Genomic DNA, 13,989 nt, shown 5'->3' with positions numbered 1-13,989 from the left:
CGGTACCGAGCATGTACTGAGCGGTACCGAGCATGTACAATCTGATGAAGCGAGACATGAAGCAAATAACGGGAAGAAAGATCGTTACCTAGCCGTGAAAAAAGAACCTTCGATTACAGGAAGCTGGAGAAGAAGAAGCGAGACATGAAGCAAATGACTGGAAGATTACGGGAAGAAAGAGAAGAAGAAATAAATCGTTATCTTCGATCGCCTCCAGTTATGTTCGAACTCGACCGAACTGTGGTCGTCGAAGTCGACGGAGTTCGCCTTTCAGTTCTCACCCGAAGCAGAAGCAAGTATGTTACCCTAATACTCGACTCTTATACGACTCTCACCGCTCGGTCTATATACTTACAAATCGAAGCGGAGCCTCGTTTCGCTTTGAGGCGTTACGAACCGAAGCCTACGCCCTGTGCGAAATAAGCGCACGCTCCACCGAATCCAACGAGGCGTAAGCCTCAACGCGCAAATGCTTCGCCTCGCCTTGAGTCGCGTCTCAGTGCGTACGCCTCTTCCGCCTTTTTAATCGTTGATAAATATATAGCTTCCATAGTAGACCTACCCGTCATGAATCCAAATTGATTTTGAGAAACATTAAATCACGTCGAAACCGATGCTCCATAATTATCTCCCATAGTTTTAAAGTATGATACATTAACTTAATTCCTCTATAATTCGCACAATCTTGTGCATCACCTTTATTCTTAAAAAAAGGAATCAACAAACTCATTCTCCACTCATCTGACACATTTTTAGTCTTAAAAATAATATTTAAAATTTAGTAGGCCAAGAAATTCCTTCATCTCCTAAGCATTTCCACGCCTCTATTAGAATATCATCAGGTCCAACAACTTTTCCACACTTCATTTTCTTTAAAATCAAATCTAACTTCAGTTTTATGAATACTCCGAAAAAAATAAAAGACTATTTTCATTTAGGGTGCTAAGGTCACTATAGTCAATCATATTCTCATAATCTTCATTGAAAAGCTTAGCAAAATATCTCATCCACTTTTGTTGAACATCCTCTTCTAATAAAATCACTTTTTAATCTTCATCCTTAATGCACCTCACTTGAACTAAATCTTTATTAGTCATATCTCTTTGTTTGACTAACTTATATATATATATATATATATATATATATATCGCCCTCCTTAGTATGTAATATATTATATAAATTATTAAAAGCTAAAATCTCTGCATTGCATATTGCTTTCTTAGACTCCTTATGAGCCTCTTTATATCTATCCCAATTTTCAGAGTTTTACATCTAAACTAATATTTATAATAAAGATTCTTATTTTTATCTTTTCTTACACATTTTGATTCCACCACCAACTATTTTTTACTACTAGAAGTTTTTCCCTTTCATACTCCAAGCAGTTAAACTAATTTAAAATGATAGATTTATCTCATTGGGGGAGTGTTGAAAGATTGTGAGACCCACAAGTCCACTAATCTTAATAGGGATCCTTGAGCACATGGATTAAAAGTTCTAACGGTTGGATCGATCCTCTTATGGCCCTTAAATTGCAATCAGTGTGTCTTCTCTTCTTATTCTAGCTGCCAACCCCTCTTGAGGACTTATTTCATTTTTTTTAATAGTTTTGATTTACTTCCCTTATACGCCTTTTGAAGAAGTCCATAAATATCTCTGCACTTGCTATAAAATCAAGCAATAAAATTGGATGTGTCAGCAGTTTAAATGAATTTTGGATTTAAAAGAAGGATGTTATTAGTCATGGTAGAAAGGAAGAAGGCAGTGGAAGTGAGATAAATGCAAAAAGAAGAAAAAAAAATCTTCAAAAAGAATGATAACAAGTGCAACTTTATAGAAAATTGTTAAAAACATACACATATAGAAGAACATTCATCTTATACCAATTGATGATGTCCTGACCTGGCTCGGGAGCTTAGAGTAACGGGAAGCAATAGACAATCGGATGAAAGGCTTAAGCTCAACATGCATTCTCTAATTTCTACAATTTAAAACAAACTAAAATGACTTTTTCTTCTTTATCAAAAAAAGACTTTCAATATCATCAGAAGTGCTAGTAAATCAAAATTTTCATTCATGACAGAGGTACACAGAAAAAAGACGAGTTATAAGAAGTGATGAATGCATGCCTCAATGGGAAAGAGGTTAAAGAAAGAAATATAAAGAATATCAAAGAATATCATGGCCATGAACACGAGAGAGGAATTGATCCCGAGATAGGGTGCCAAGAGAAAAAAAAATTTATTCCATAATCATACTCTTAATTAACACCCTTAGCCTATCATACACAGTAACAATCATAATCTCATGAACAATCTAATTGAATAATGAAAAGAAAAATGCATACAACTGGATGGTTGCCAAAGCAATTTTCAAGATTTCCTATAAATGCATAATCTACATGTCAATAGTACTTGTATAAAATTTAATCCGTATCAGCATTCTCACATCAATTGATAGCTTTCTATGCTGATGGGTTTAATAATTGAAGCATTGACAAAAGTCGTTCTTCCTACAAGGATAAAATATAAAATTGGCGCTCCTTAACTCTAACAAAACTTTCAAGGAAATGATCTTCATCACAGTGGATAAAAAAAAAAAACAAACTAGCATAACAAAGAATATCAAATTATACTTCCGATACTTAAAAATTTAATGAGATAGTAAATCTCTTACAGAATGGTCTCATTTGAGTATAGTTGGCTTAAATAAGACCACAAATTTTACCCCACGTAGTGGGATAGAAGCTTGATATTGCTGTTGTAGTAAATCTCTTACAGAGTTACTCGATTCTAATACTTCAAGCTAAAATGAACCCATTTTTAACATGAGGTCCAGCACCCATGGGTCATAACCAATAGAGAAGAATACGCTAAAAAACCTAAAAAACTCAAAAGAACATTTAAACTAGAGAAGCTAACATCCACAACGAACATTAAAGAGGTTTGAATGCATGAAAAACTTAAACAGAAATGAAATTTTCCCGTTGATATTAAAATGCATCACTAAATGCAGGATTATATTACTTCTTTTCACAACATATGATTATAAGCAACTCGGGTTAGTAAATAGCCAAAGCAAAAGCTCACCACACAAGAAACTTTTGCAGATGAGTCAGGTCTCCCATCAGCTGGCCAAACCATTCTATGCAATGAATTTGTAGCCCAATGCGCTCCACTATCTACAGCACTTCTAGCAGATAGGAACACCAAATGCTTACCATCTGGACTGTAGAACAATAACTTCATAATTGTAAGTCTAAAGACAACGATAAAATTTAAGTAATCAGTTTACATACTAATGGATGCTAATGGGAAATGCTTATGCAGATTGATAAAGCCATAACATTTAGATTGTCAAAGCAGTTCAAAAACAAAGTGCATACAAGTTTCAGGGCGCAAGTTTTGCAAAAAATAACATTGAAGTTTTTCTAGAAGAGATGATTCAATGAGGAATGGCTGGAAACAAAAAGTAGTTAGTAATGGCTTAAGTGGTAGAGCAACCATAAGATGTGATTGAAGGATGAAAATAAAGTGATTCCTGGTCAAACAATATCTACACATTCAAGTGTAACCAAGGTGAATTATCTAAGTCCTGATCCTGCGCATGTTCATAGACTAGACTATCAACACCTAGAACTATAATGGCTACTAAACAAAATCGACTAAATCTCAGCATGGCTCTGGAAACAATCAAGAATGATTCTGATCTAGCAAACAAAATTGGTTTGATTCAGTAGATAAAAATGTCAAAGTTGTATAAACCCATGTTATTTATTACTTTATGATATGCTAAATGACAGTAAAGTGTTGTATATAGCCTTTCTGGTCTACAATCCATACTAATTTTAATTGAGATTTTGATAGAAAATTTTCAAACTGAAATCTTGATGAGAAATTCCCCTAAGTTAAAACTGAAGTAATTAATAAAGTTTCATATTATCTTCAGTATAATCATAATCTGCCCAACGCTTCTGAAATCCAGCAAAAGGAATATTTGATTAAAATTCAAATTGGATGTGCTTGAATCAGTTTTCTCATTGCCAAGTGATATTGAGCAGCATCCTTCAATAGGCAGTTTAAATAGTTGCAAAAAATATGGCCTAAGAAAAGTAACCTGAACTTGGGAAAGAATGCACTACTTAGATCAGCTGTCAAAATAATTGATCCTGCAGAATCTTCCAATTCTTTTGTCCTGAAAATGCCAAAGAACTGAAAGTTAATTTAATACATGATAAGAAGAGATGAAGGCTTCATTTGGGACAGTTTTTTTATTGCTTCTTAAAACCGTTTTAGTTAAAAAATTAAATTTTTTGTAAAATTTAATTTTTTAACTAAAACTCCTCAAAAATTTTAATTTTTTAACTAAAACTCCGTTTTAAGAAGCAATAAAAAAACTGTCCCAAACGAAGCCAAAAATCTCAAATTTGAGGTGGAAGAGGAAAATATTTTTCTGAGCTAATCAAATACCCACTCGATTACTGCTTTGTTATCATGTCCTCCAAAAGGAGCCCTGACTGCATACAAGCCACACGGCCTGTTGTAACAATATTTAATGCCAAGCTTCCTTGGAGTTTGCTGCGGACCATTTTCTGATGACCAGCCAACAAAAACTAAGAACTTCTCAGAGGCACTGGAAAATGAAGGAACCCAAACAACCTGCCCTACACTCAACGACTTTGAAATGCCCTTGACAATCTGTACCTCTCCACTGCATTCACAAAATTTTTAAATATGACAGGTTTATCAATGGTACAAATATGCATACATGATTTGACTAGCAGACATACATTGTACATGATTAAAACAATACCTACTAATTTGGAGAACGAATAATGTAGGCCTCCTTTTCTTCGAATAGGTTTCACCCCAGTCCTCTTCCCAATCTCCCTGACCGTTCCAGGTACCACTATCCTTGTTGAAAGGACCTTCTCCCTTGAAGCCAGAGTCATCAAACACCGGCTTTGGTAGAGCCGGCTCTTCTGCAACATATGCAATATGAGTTTCTTCAAAATTCCATGAAATTCCCTCAAACCTATCATACAAGTAAATTGACACCATATCAGCTGTTGATAAAGAGAATGACGAGCAGTATGCTTTCTACATGAAACAGAATATGACTTCTGTTAAAATAGAAATAATCATAGGATAGTGTTAAATCCCAGCCGTCCCTTGGCATTTTGATCCCACAGCTAGGATGGGAATCCGGGGGAGGCTCACCTATTAAATCTTAACCGTCCCTTGGCATTTTGATCCCACGGCTAAAATGGAAATCCGTGGAAACTTATACATATATCTTTCTCCCTCTTTAGTATCTAATCTATTATATAAATCACTAAAAGCTAATGCCTTTGCATCGCATATTGCTTTCTTAGCACTAGATCACGCTAATCTCCTTCAATATTTATATAGCTGATTTATGAAGGATTATATTAGAGAAAAAAAGCATTATTCTATAATTATTTGTTTCTTTATTAAGATATGTTGTATATCTATAAATAGGAACAAGTTTGTACAATAAAATTAAGTATTTTTTTCCTCTCTAATTCTCTAAATTTAATAGATAGTAGAAATAAACTTAAGAAATCTTCATCAGATGACTGAAGTAGACAATATATTACCATCCATCAACAAACAGTGAGCCATGAACAGATCGTGGAATCTGTATCGCTTTCTCCAGCTGTGCGGAACCCCAGATTTCAAGCTGTGTAGGCGCTTCATCTTCCTTATTACGAACAACTAGAAGCTTTGAACCTGAAGGTGAAGGAACAATTGCAGACACACCATCCATTTCAACCGGAAATGGGGACCATTGGAAATTTGTAGATTGGTTATTGGTCTTTACAATATGAGATGAAAGAATAAGTTTCCTCTTTTTGTTAGCCACAAAATTCATCTGACTGATCGAAAACATTGCCCGGGAACTGCCTCCTGCAGACAGTTTTTGCAGAAGAAGGAATAAATGAGACTAGAATAAAATGAATTATGTGAAACAAGAGACCAAATGAATATCAAATCGTTAGAACACAGATTCAAACAAATAGAATAAACGGTGAATAGAGTAAAACATGAAGCCAAATGAATATTTAATGGTTAGAACTTAAAAGGGAAAACAAAAAAACTCACAAAACAGGTTGTTAACACACCACTATCAGACTTAAAAATCCATGCCTTGTCAATGCTAGGAACTTTAGAAAATTCTTGAAGTAATTTAGCTTGAGAATCATATTCATGGACGGTAGTTTCATTGATTCCATGTGGCATGTCCTTCGCTGTAACATTCCCAGGTCCTTGCATAGCTACCGTTGCAGGTAACTTACAGCAAATGCTAGAAAAAAAACAAAATAAAATATCAGGAAACAGAAACTTCCATTCAAGTCAATGACAAACCACTGTAGATATGCAACTGCAAAAGAATTCAGACAACTCTATCAAGTTAAATAGCTTTTCTTGTCATGCTACATCAAAACGACTGCATCGCTACGAAAAACAGCAATTCATTGAAGCAAAATTGGCAGTATGAACATATAAATACGCACACAACCAACTCAAATCATCTTAGAACCAATTGAAGGAGCAAGCTTTTCAAATTCTTTTAATTTTACAATAAAAAACTCCAAATCCACATTTGTGTTTTTTTCTTGGTTATTTTGTAAATTATCTAGTATCTGGACAACTTAAAAATAATAACAATTAAGTAGCATAGGGGAAATTGGGTATAAATCCACATAAGTTTGAAAAGATGTTTTTTCCCTTAAGAAATGAAAATATAGCTCCCAACAAACCATGGGTTCAAACCAAAACCTGAATAAACTAAAAGCATCAAAATAAGTAAATTAGTTTGTCAAACATGGTAGAGCAAGCTAAATCAGAAAAATATAAGGTAGGTCTTACTCAACAACAACAACAACAACAAGCCTTTATCCCACTATGTGGGGTCGGCTACATGAATCCTTTTTCTCCATTGTGATCTATTAAAAGTCAAATTCTCGTTTAAATCTAATAGAGAAAAATCGTTTCTAATATTTTCTAACCAAGTCTTTTTAGGTCTGCCTCTACCTTTCTTAACATAAGTCAAATCTATTACGTCTACTTTCCTAACTAGGTCATCGGAAGGCCGCCGTTTTATGTGACCAAACAATCTAAGGCGACTCTCTCTAATCTTATCTTCTACTGGAGCTACTCCAACCTTTTCACGTATATGCTTATTTCGTATCCTATTTCTAAGGGTAAAGCCACTCATCCACCTAAGCATCCTCATCTCTACAACACTTAACTTAGTATTATGCTTCTCTTTTAATGGCCAACATTCGGCACCAAAAAGCATTGCAGGTCTTACTCATTGAGTAATATTATTTAAAGATGAAAAGAGAGAGAGACAGTGATGGAAAGAATAAGTGGATGTCCCAAGGACATCTCTCTCTCTCTCTCTCTCAATTTGATGTGTGTGACACTTACCCTATTTATGCCAACAATTTGATGTGTGTGACACTTACCCTATATTTACTCAACAAACCCAAAAGGCTTTTCACATGAAATCAAAACCTCCTGTTCTAAAACATAATGATAAATGGAAATACAAGTTTGCCAAATCACAAGAGAAAAAGGGCTTGATTCAATTCATTGATTTCCAATCCTCCCTAATTAAGAGTATATATACACTTACAAGCACTCATATGCACCTTACTACTACCTATGACTTACCTAAAAAAGACAACCCAACCCAATCTATCATTACAATTATTAACACTTGCATTAGCTACTAGACCACAACGAGTCATTAAACATCCCTATCACCTCCCAACACAACAGAGGGAAGTGATAAAAAATCTAAGTTCATCACATATAGGCTTCGTTTGGAACGGCTTTCTTGTTACTTCTTAAAGCAGCTTAAATTTTGTACTAGAAAGCTAAGCAGTAATGAAGCCATCCCAAACGAAGCCATAATCACTTGTTGCCAGCAGTTTCGCAAGTAATATGTTTTCAACTTAGCCTGCTATGAGACTTGTGACTTTATATACTGAATCCAAACTTTAAAATAATAGAGGGCTTAATAAGTGCCACTTATAAACAGAATTTATCACTTCATCATAGGATTCCCACTTCAGCAATTAAACCCTAATCGAATATTTAACAGACGGTTAAACATATCGACATTTTGCAACATAATGGCTACACAAGCCTCAGCGCAATAAACTCTGAGGCTCAATTCCGCATTTCGCGACGCTGAATACAAAACTATTATGAAGAAAAGGGACAGATCAACGATCGATATAAATGAGATGGCAATCAAAACCAGTGTAAATGCGTTTCTTTGGGGAGTGTAAAATGGTAAATCTGGACAACCAAAAATTTGAAATTTGAAGCTAAAGAGAAGAGCTTTACGAGTAGAAACGAAGGAGAGCCGAAGTCGAAAGCTTTCTCGATCGCCAAGCTTTCTCGATCGCCGGCGTGCACAAGGAGAAATTTTTACTTACTGTCCGCGAGTATGAAGACTTTCTCTCTCTGGTACACAAGCGAAAAGATAATATCTCAATCGTCTTCATCTAAATTCGAGTCAGGACGCCGTCCGGGTTCCCCCGTAATAATTTTTCATACGGAAGACTAGCCAAGTCGGCCTCCGAAGTGTACTCGTTGTTAGTGTAGGAGTAACTTTTTGGTCTGGATTCTAATCATCTTAATACAAATATTTTTATTTTTTCTTTCTCTTACAAATTTTATATATAAAGAAGAGAGAAATTCTTGTATTTTACATGATTGGAGTTCGAACTTAGTGCAAATTAAAATTTCAGTCCTTAGCTGGCCAATTATAATCGGTTCTATAATAATTGGACCACACACAAACCAGCAAGCAGCTACCCACTCCTTTCTTCTGCACGGTTCGCTCTCGTGCAAACTTAATGCCCTCACCCGCGATCTCTCCCTCCAATCGTGAGGATTACTTGATTCTTTCCCTAATTGATTGGAATCTCATGCCTATAGCATCCCTCTCATTTCATTTTACCAAATAGGAAGCTAGGGCATCGTGTATTCTTCTCTTTTCTCCCAGTAGAAACTGTTGAAATCCTCCCTCACTCATTTCTCGCACAGTCGCCTACAACAAGTTCTTCCTTCAATAGTGAGTTCAAGCTTCCTTTTTTCCCCTTCTCTTTCATTCGTTCTTCTTCTTTATTGCTGCCAACATATATAGTAGATGTCCTCTTGTTGTATGGTTTTTGCTAGATTTAATTTGTTGTTGCCTTGGTTCATTGCTATGATGGGTTTTAATTTATTTTCAAATGAGGACTTATTTTTTATTTGGTGTTCGATTTGATCAAATCCTAATTAGTTATTTATATATTTTTAGTTTGTATTATTTTCATGATTACTTTTGATGTTCATGTCGAGGTTAAGATTGATTAGGATATTCTTCATTATACCTCCATGAACATGCTTTAATGTTATTTTGATTTTGCTACTTATAGGATTGTCGCTTGATGGAGTCGAGCGAACCACTTTTGAGGTTGGAGTTTGTAACAACCACGATAATTAACTGTTAATTATTTTGGGCAAACGTACCCTTCTTTGTTTGAGTTGAATATGTGTCAATTATATTAGATCTCTTATAACTATTTAGATTGTCATTTCTATATTAACTTGTTTAGCATGGTCAAACAAGTAGTAAATATTCATTATTGCTCATAATAAATTAGAAAGTTTCATAAATACAGAATTCTTGATTTATTGCTACATAACTTCATGTAAATCAATTTTGTGTTTTCATGCACACTCTTATTTGAATGCAATAAATGTTATATTGGCATATCAATTGGTTTTATTTATTACAGTACATGATACTTCTGTTATAAATAATGTTGATTATATAAATTATAATTGTATGTTGAATTATATAACACATGTTGATCATTATTCTTAACATCACTTGCACTGTATGATTATGTGTATGTTGTTATAAGCCTATTAGTTTTTAGCTAGTCGGATCGACGAGCCCCTAGAGTGATGACTCTACAGAAAATCATTGGGTTTTCTTGGATTGATGTTTAACTTCTTGGTGATAGGTATATGATAAACTGACAATAGATATATAGGTTTAAATATAATATAAGCAAATATAAATTGATAATAATAAATGATTGTAAGCCATTTTGAGGTATGATGATATCTAGTGTGATTGCATTTGAGGGCATTAAAATGATTTGTATTGATAACTGTTTGTCGCATACATTTCTGAATCTAGCATATGAGATTTATGTTATAGGAAACATGGTATATACCTTTACTATGAATTGGTGACTTTAGGTTGTTACTTCCACCATTTGGTTGTTCATGCTTCATGTCCCACTCATTTGTCATTTATGCTTTGATTCCAGTAATTATTTGTTGAGTTTGATTTATCAAACTCATTCATTATCTTTTTCAACAAGTTCTACAAGTGTGTTTAGTGGACCGTCACCTTAGGAGCATGATTACTAGCAGCAGATTATTTTGATATTTATTATTTTATGGTGGTTGGTTATGTTTTTGTTTTCTAAGTGTTTGATAGTTTCTTTTCTGCATTTCGTTTTATTTATATTCTTTTGACTTGTACCAGGACTTTTGTTATTTTGATGTATTGATTATTTTAACTTTTATTAATGAATTGGCTTTTAATTCACTTCCTATGTTCACTTTGATGTATATATACCATATTGTCTCACTTATATGTTCATGCATGTTTCTCTTTGTGAATACAAAATAAGTGTTTTTATCTCTTAAATCACGTCCTGTGTTGCTAGGGTATACCACCTTCCGGACATGGGGGTGACATGTTCTCCCATCATTCCAACCAAACAAAACACTACACGCCACGTGGAGTAGCAAAGCTACGACGCCAAAATATGTAATTTTTTTGATGTGGTTCATAAACATTATTCTTTTCTTTCTTCATAGTGGTATAAAGATGATTTGAGCAATAAATTTATTACAATTCTCAAGTCTTAATAAATAAGAATTTTAATTATGTTTAACATAAATATATATTATATATTAAGAAGAATATCAAATAATATTTGCTGACACTTATAAGAATAAATAATATTTATATTTATGTTGTTCATTTAAATTTCATGAACTTCTTTTAATTAATATTTGAATACTAATTTGATTCTTATTTTTGATCAATTATATAAAAGCAAAAAAGTTGAATAGATACCTAAAACTAAAGAAGTTGACAATTTTTAAAAATTAGGCTTCGTTTGGAATAGCTTTTTCATTGATGTTTAAATCAGCTTTTTAATACAAAAATTTATAGTTTAAAAATTTTTTGTACTAAAAATTTTTCCGAATACTCATACTTTAATAGGTGAACCAAATCACTCAACTAAAATATGTTCTTTTTAATTATGATTTAAAAAAAAAATTGGCAAAGTCCAACAAGTAACCACCATTGGCATTCTTTATGAGGAGAAATTATTTTGTGCGGAGACCGAATAAAGAACGTCATTTGAAGACCAATCAGAATGCGTCACGTTAGCGGTATTGAACAGCTGTACTGAGCATTACTGAGCCATGGTACGAGCGAAATAGTGACATGGTGTATTCTCTTTTTTTGTTTTGGGAAAATTTGGGCAAAGCCCGTATATTAATTAACGGAGGTCACAAGTAAAGAAAGAAATGACTAAGGCCACATTTGGCTGGCTTGAAGAAGCCCAAAAAAAAAAAAAAAAAAGAAGAAGAAATGACAAGAAATTGGCTAAATGATAACAACAATTAGTGCAAAAGGCCAACCGAACATCAAAAAGAAATTCTCCCAACGTGCCTGGACTCAGAAATTTGTCATTAGCGTCTTGTTCCCCCGGTTGCCCCAAAGGCCGTCCACAGGGAGCCTGCATTTTGTACATCATACTCCAAGACATTACCCGCAGGCAAAGCCATGAGTGATAGCAACATTCAGCAAGCCAACAGGAATATCCGTCAAAACAAAGCCAACAGGGAACCAGAATTTTTCCATTTAAACACTTTCTCATAAACCGCCCTTTTAATAGCCAAAACAGTGGTAATGTGGTTGTGGGAAGAAGTGCTAAACCTTCTTTCATTACGCTCCTTCCAAATGAGGTAAATGGAACAGCAAGCAATGAGGAGGTAAAAATGCTTTTCAACCTTCGAATGAGAAAGAGAGGCATCAATCCAGTCAAGCAATTGATGAACATTAAGCCTTAGCAAAACCATCTGGCAGCAGGCAATAAATAGGTAATAATAGAAAATGAGTAGTTACATTCAAAAAACAGGTGAGACGTGGTTTCAAGATCAGCATGGCATAAACCGCATAAAGGAGGAACAGATATACTTCTTTTTAAGAGTTCATCAGCAGTTTTGAGGCCTCCAACCACAGCCATCCAGGTGCAAATCGAGTATCTCAATACAAATTTCTCATGCCATACCAAGTTAACACAGGGCAAAGCAGCATCCAAAGAGTAGTAACCAGAGTAATATTTACGAATTGAACCAATCACCTTACTATCCTAAAAGAAGGCAGGAATCAGTATTCTCATGAATACATAAATTAGAAATAAGATGCTTTAAGGAGGAGGGTAAAAATTCTGGAAGAGTCCAACATTTCCCAGAAATGAAATCTTTAAGAGGAGTATCCGCACATGTAACATTCAAGAAACTGGAACCTTCAGGAATCTCAGAGAGAGGAGAGTGATTACACCAATGATCCCAGTGTAACAAAATAGGGGCAGAGGCAGTAATCCTAAAAAAGAAATTAAGCTTTGCGGCTTGAGGAGTATCACATATAGCTTTCCAGTATTTAGAGTCTCTATTGTTAGGGGGGCGCCAAGGAAATTTATACCGAAGAAGAAGCCAAGCAGATAGCATAGAATTTCCATTGTACATTCTATCTATAATAGAACAGTTATACGCAAACTGTAAAAAACTCAAAGAAGGAATACCCAGGCCACCACATTCCTTCGGTTTACAAATTCTGTCCCAAGAAATCATATGTATCTTGCTCTTGATATCTAAATCTCCAAAGAGAAGAAACTTAGAAGAAGTTTTCTTAATAAATAGAAGATGTATTCTCATTGGTCTCGAGATGACATTCGAAATCAGCAAAAAATAATTAATCATTTATGAAAGTAGAGGATAAGGTTGGATTAGGTATTGCTCAAGTGCTTTTTTTTTTTTGGTCATTGAATGGAGCGCATGAACTGTCTTGTTTTTTTATTATTAATGAAGTTGAAAGCTACTTATGACTGTCAGCTTTCTGAGAGTTCAATAAAATGGCTCCATTAAATAATAACTGTGGCAAAAAGAATATTTTAAAAGAAGGCTGACAATAAAAATTAAAAAAGAAAACCCTAAATCATGTCAACTAAACCCTAAATTAAATACACTCTAACAAATGAGAATATAAGAAAAAAAAATGTCGAAGTAGCTCCAGTGATAGATAAGATTACAGAGAGATTTCTTAGATGGTTTCGTTATATAAAATGTCGACCTTATGATGATTTGATTAAAAGAATAGATATATTAGATTTATCCTATGTATAGAAAGATAGAGGTAGACCTAAAAAGACATAGCTAGAAGATATTAAGCAAAACATTTTTATTAGATTTAAATAAAAATTTGACTCTTAATAGGACACAATAGAGAAAAAAATTCAGGTTTATTTTATAAAGGATCAGTTTAATCTTTTAATTTAGCAAAAGATGCATATTTAATATTAAATTCAAAAAGAAGCAAATTCTCCAAATAAAATAGCGCTTTTAGAATACGCCAAAAGAAATTGGGCATTCTGAATGCGCTATTTTATTTGACGCATTCGGCTCTGATATATCATAAAAATATTATCTTGATCAGACACAAATCTCGAAGCAAAATTGAGTTGTAAGTTTCTGAAATTAAATCTGAGATCATCCGAACTCCGATTACAGCAAACTTATACTTGAACTAAACATCTCGGATAGACGAACCCATCGACACCAAAACCAGCCAGATCCGAGCCCA

General features: G+C 34.1%; 1 protein-coding gene across 2 annotated transcripts in view; it reads right to left on the bottom strand.

Moving 5' to 3' along the window:
- The window catches only part of LOC110114561 (acylamino-acid-releasing enzyme 1), a gene marked incomplete at its 3' end in the record, with an annotated part of 20,649 nt that extends 12,005 nt beyond the window's left edge, over positions 1-8,644 (bottom strand). The window contains 7 exon segments of one of the 2 annotated variants that reach the window (XM_020847482.2): positions 3,090-3,228; positions 4,117-4,194; positions 4,474-4,710; positions 4,813-5,034; positions 5,621-5,930; positions 6,146-6,327; positions 8,385-8,644. In XM_020847482.2, the coding sequence (XP_020703141.1) occupies positions 3,090-3,228; positions 4,117-4,194; positions 4,474-4,710; positions 4,813-5,034; positions 5,621-5,930; positions 6,146-6,327; positions 8,385-8,545 (1,329 nt within the window). 2 annotated transcript variants of the gene reach the window in all.
- Positions 8,645-13,989: the final 5,345 nt, after the last annotated feature.

The sequence above is a fragment of the Dendrobium catenatum genome, unplaced genomic scaffold (assembly GCF_001605985.2).
Source record: "Dendrobium catenatum unplaced genomic scaffold, ASM160598v2 fragScaff_scaffold_157, whole genome shotgun sequence".
NCBI lineage: Eukaryota > Viridiplantae > Streptophyta > Magnoliopsida > Asparagales > Orchidaceae > Dendrobium > Dendrobium catenatum.
The sequence above is the reverse complement of the archived record's forward strand: the minus strand, read 5'-3'. Positions and strand labels throughout refer to the sequence as shown.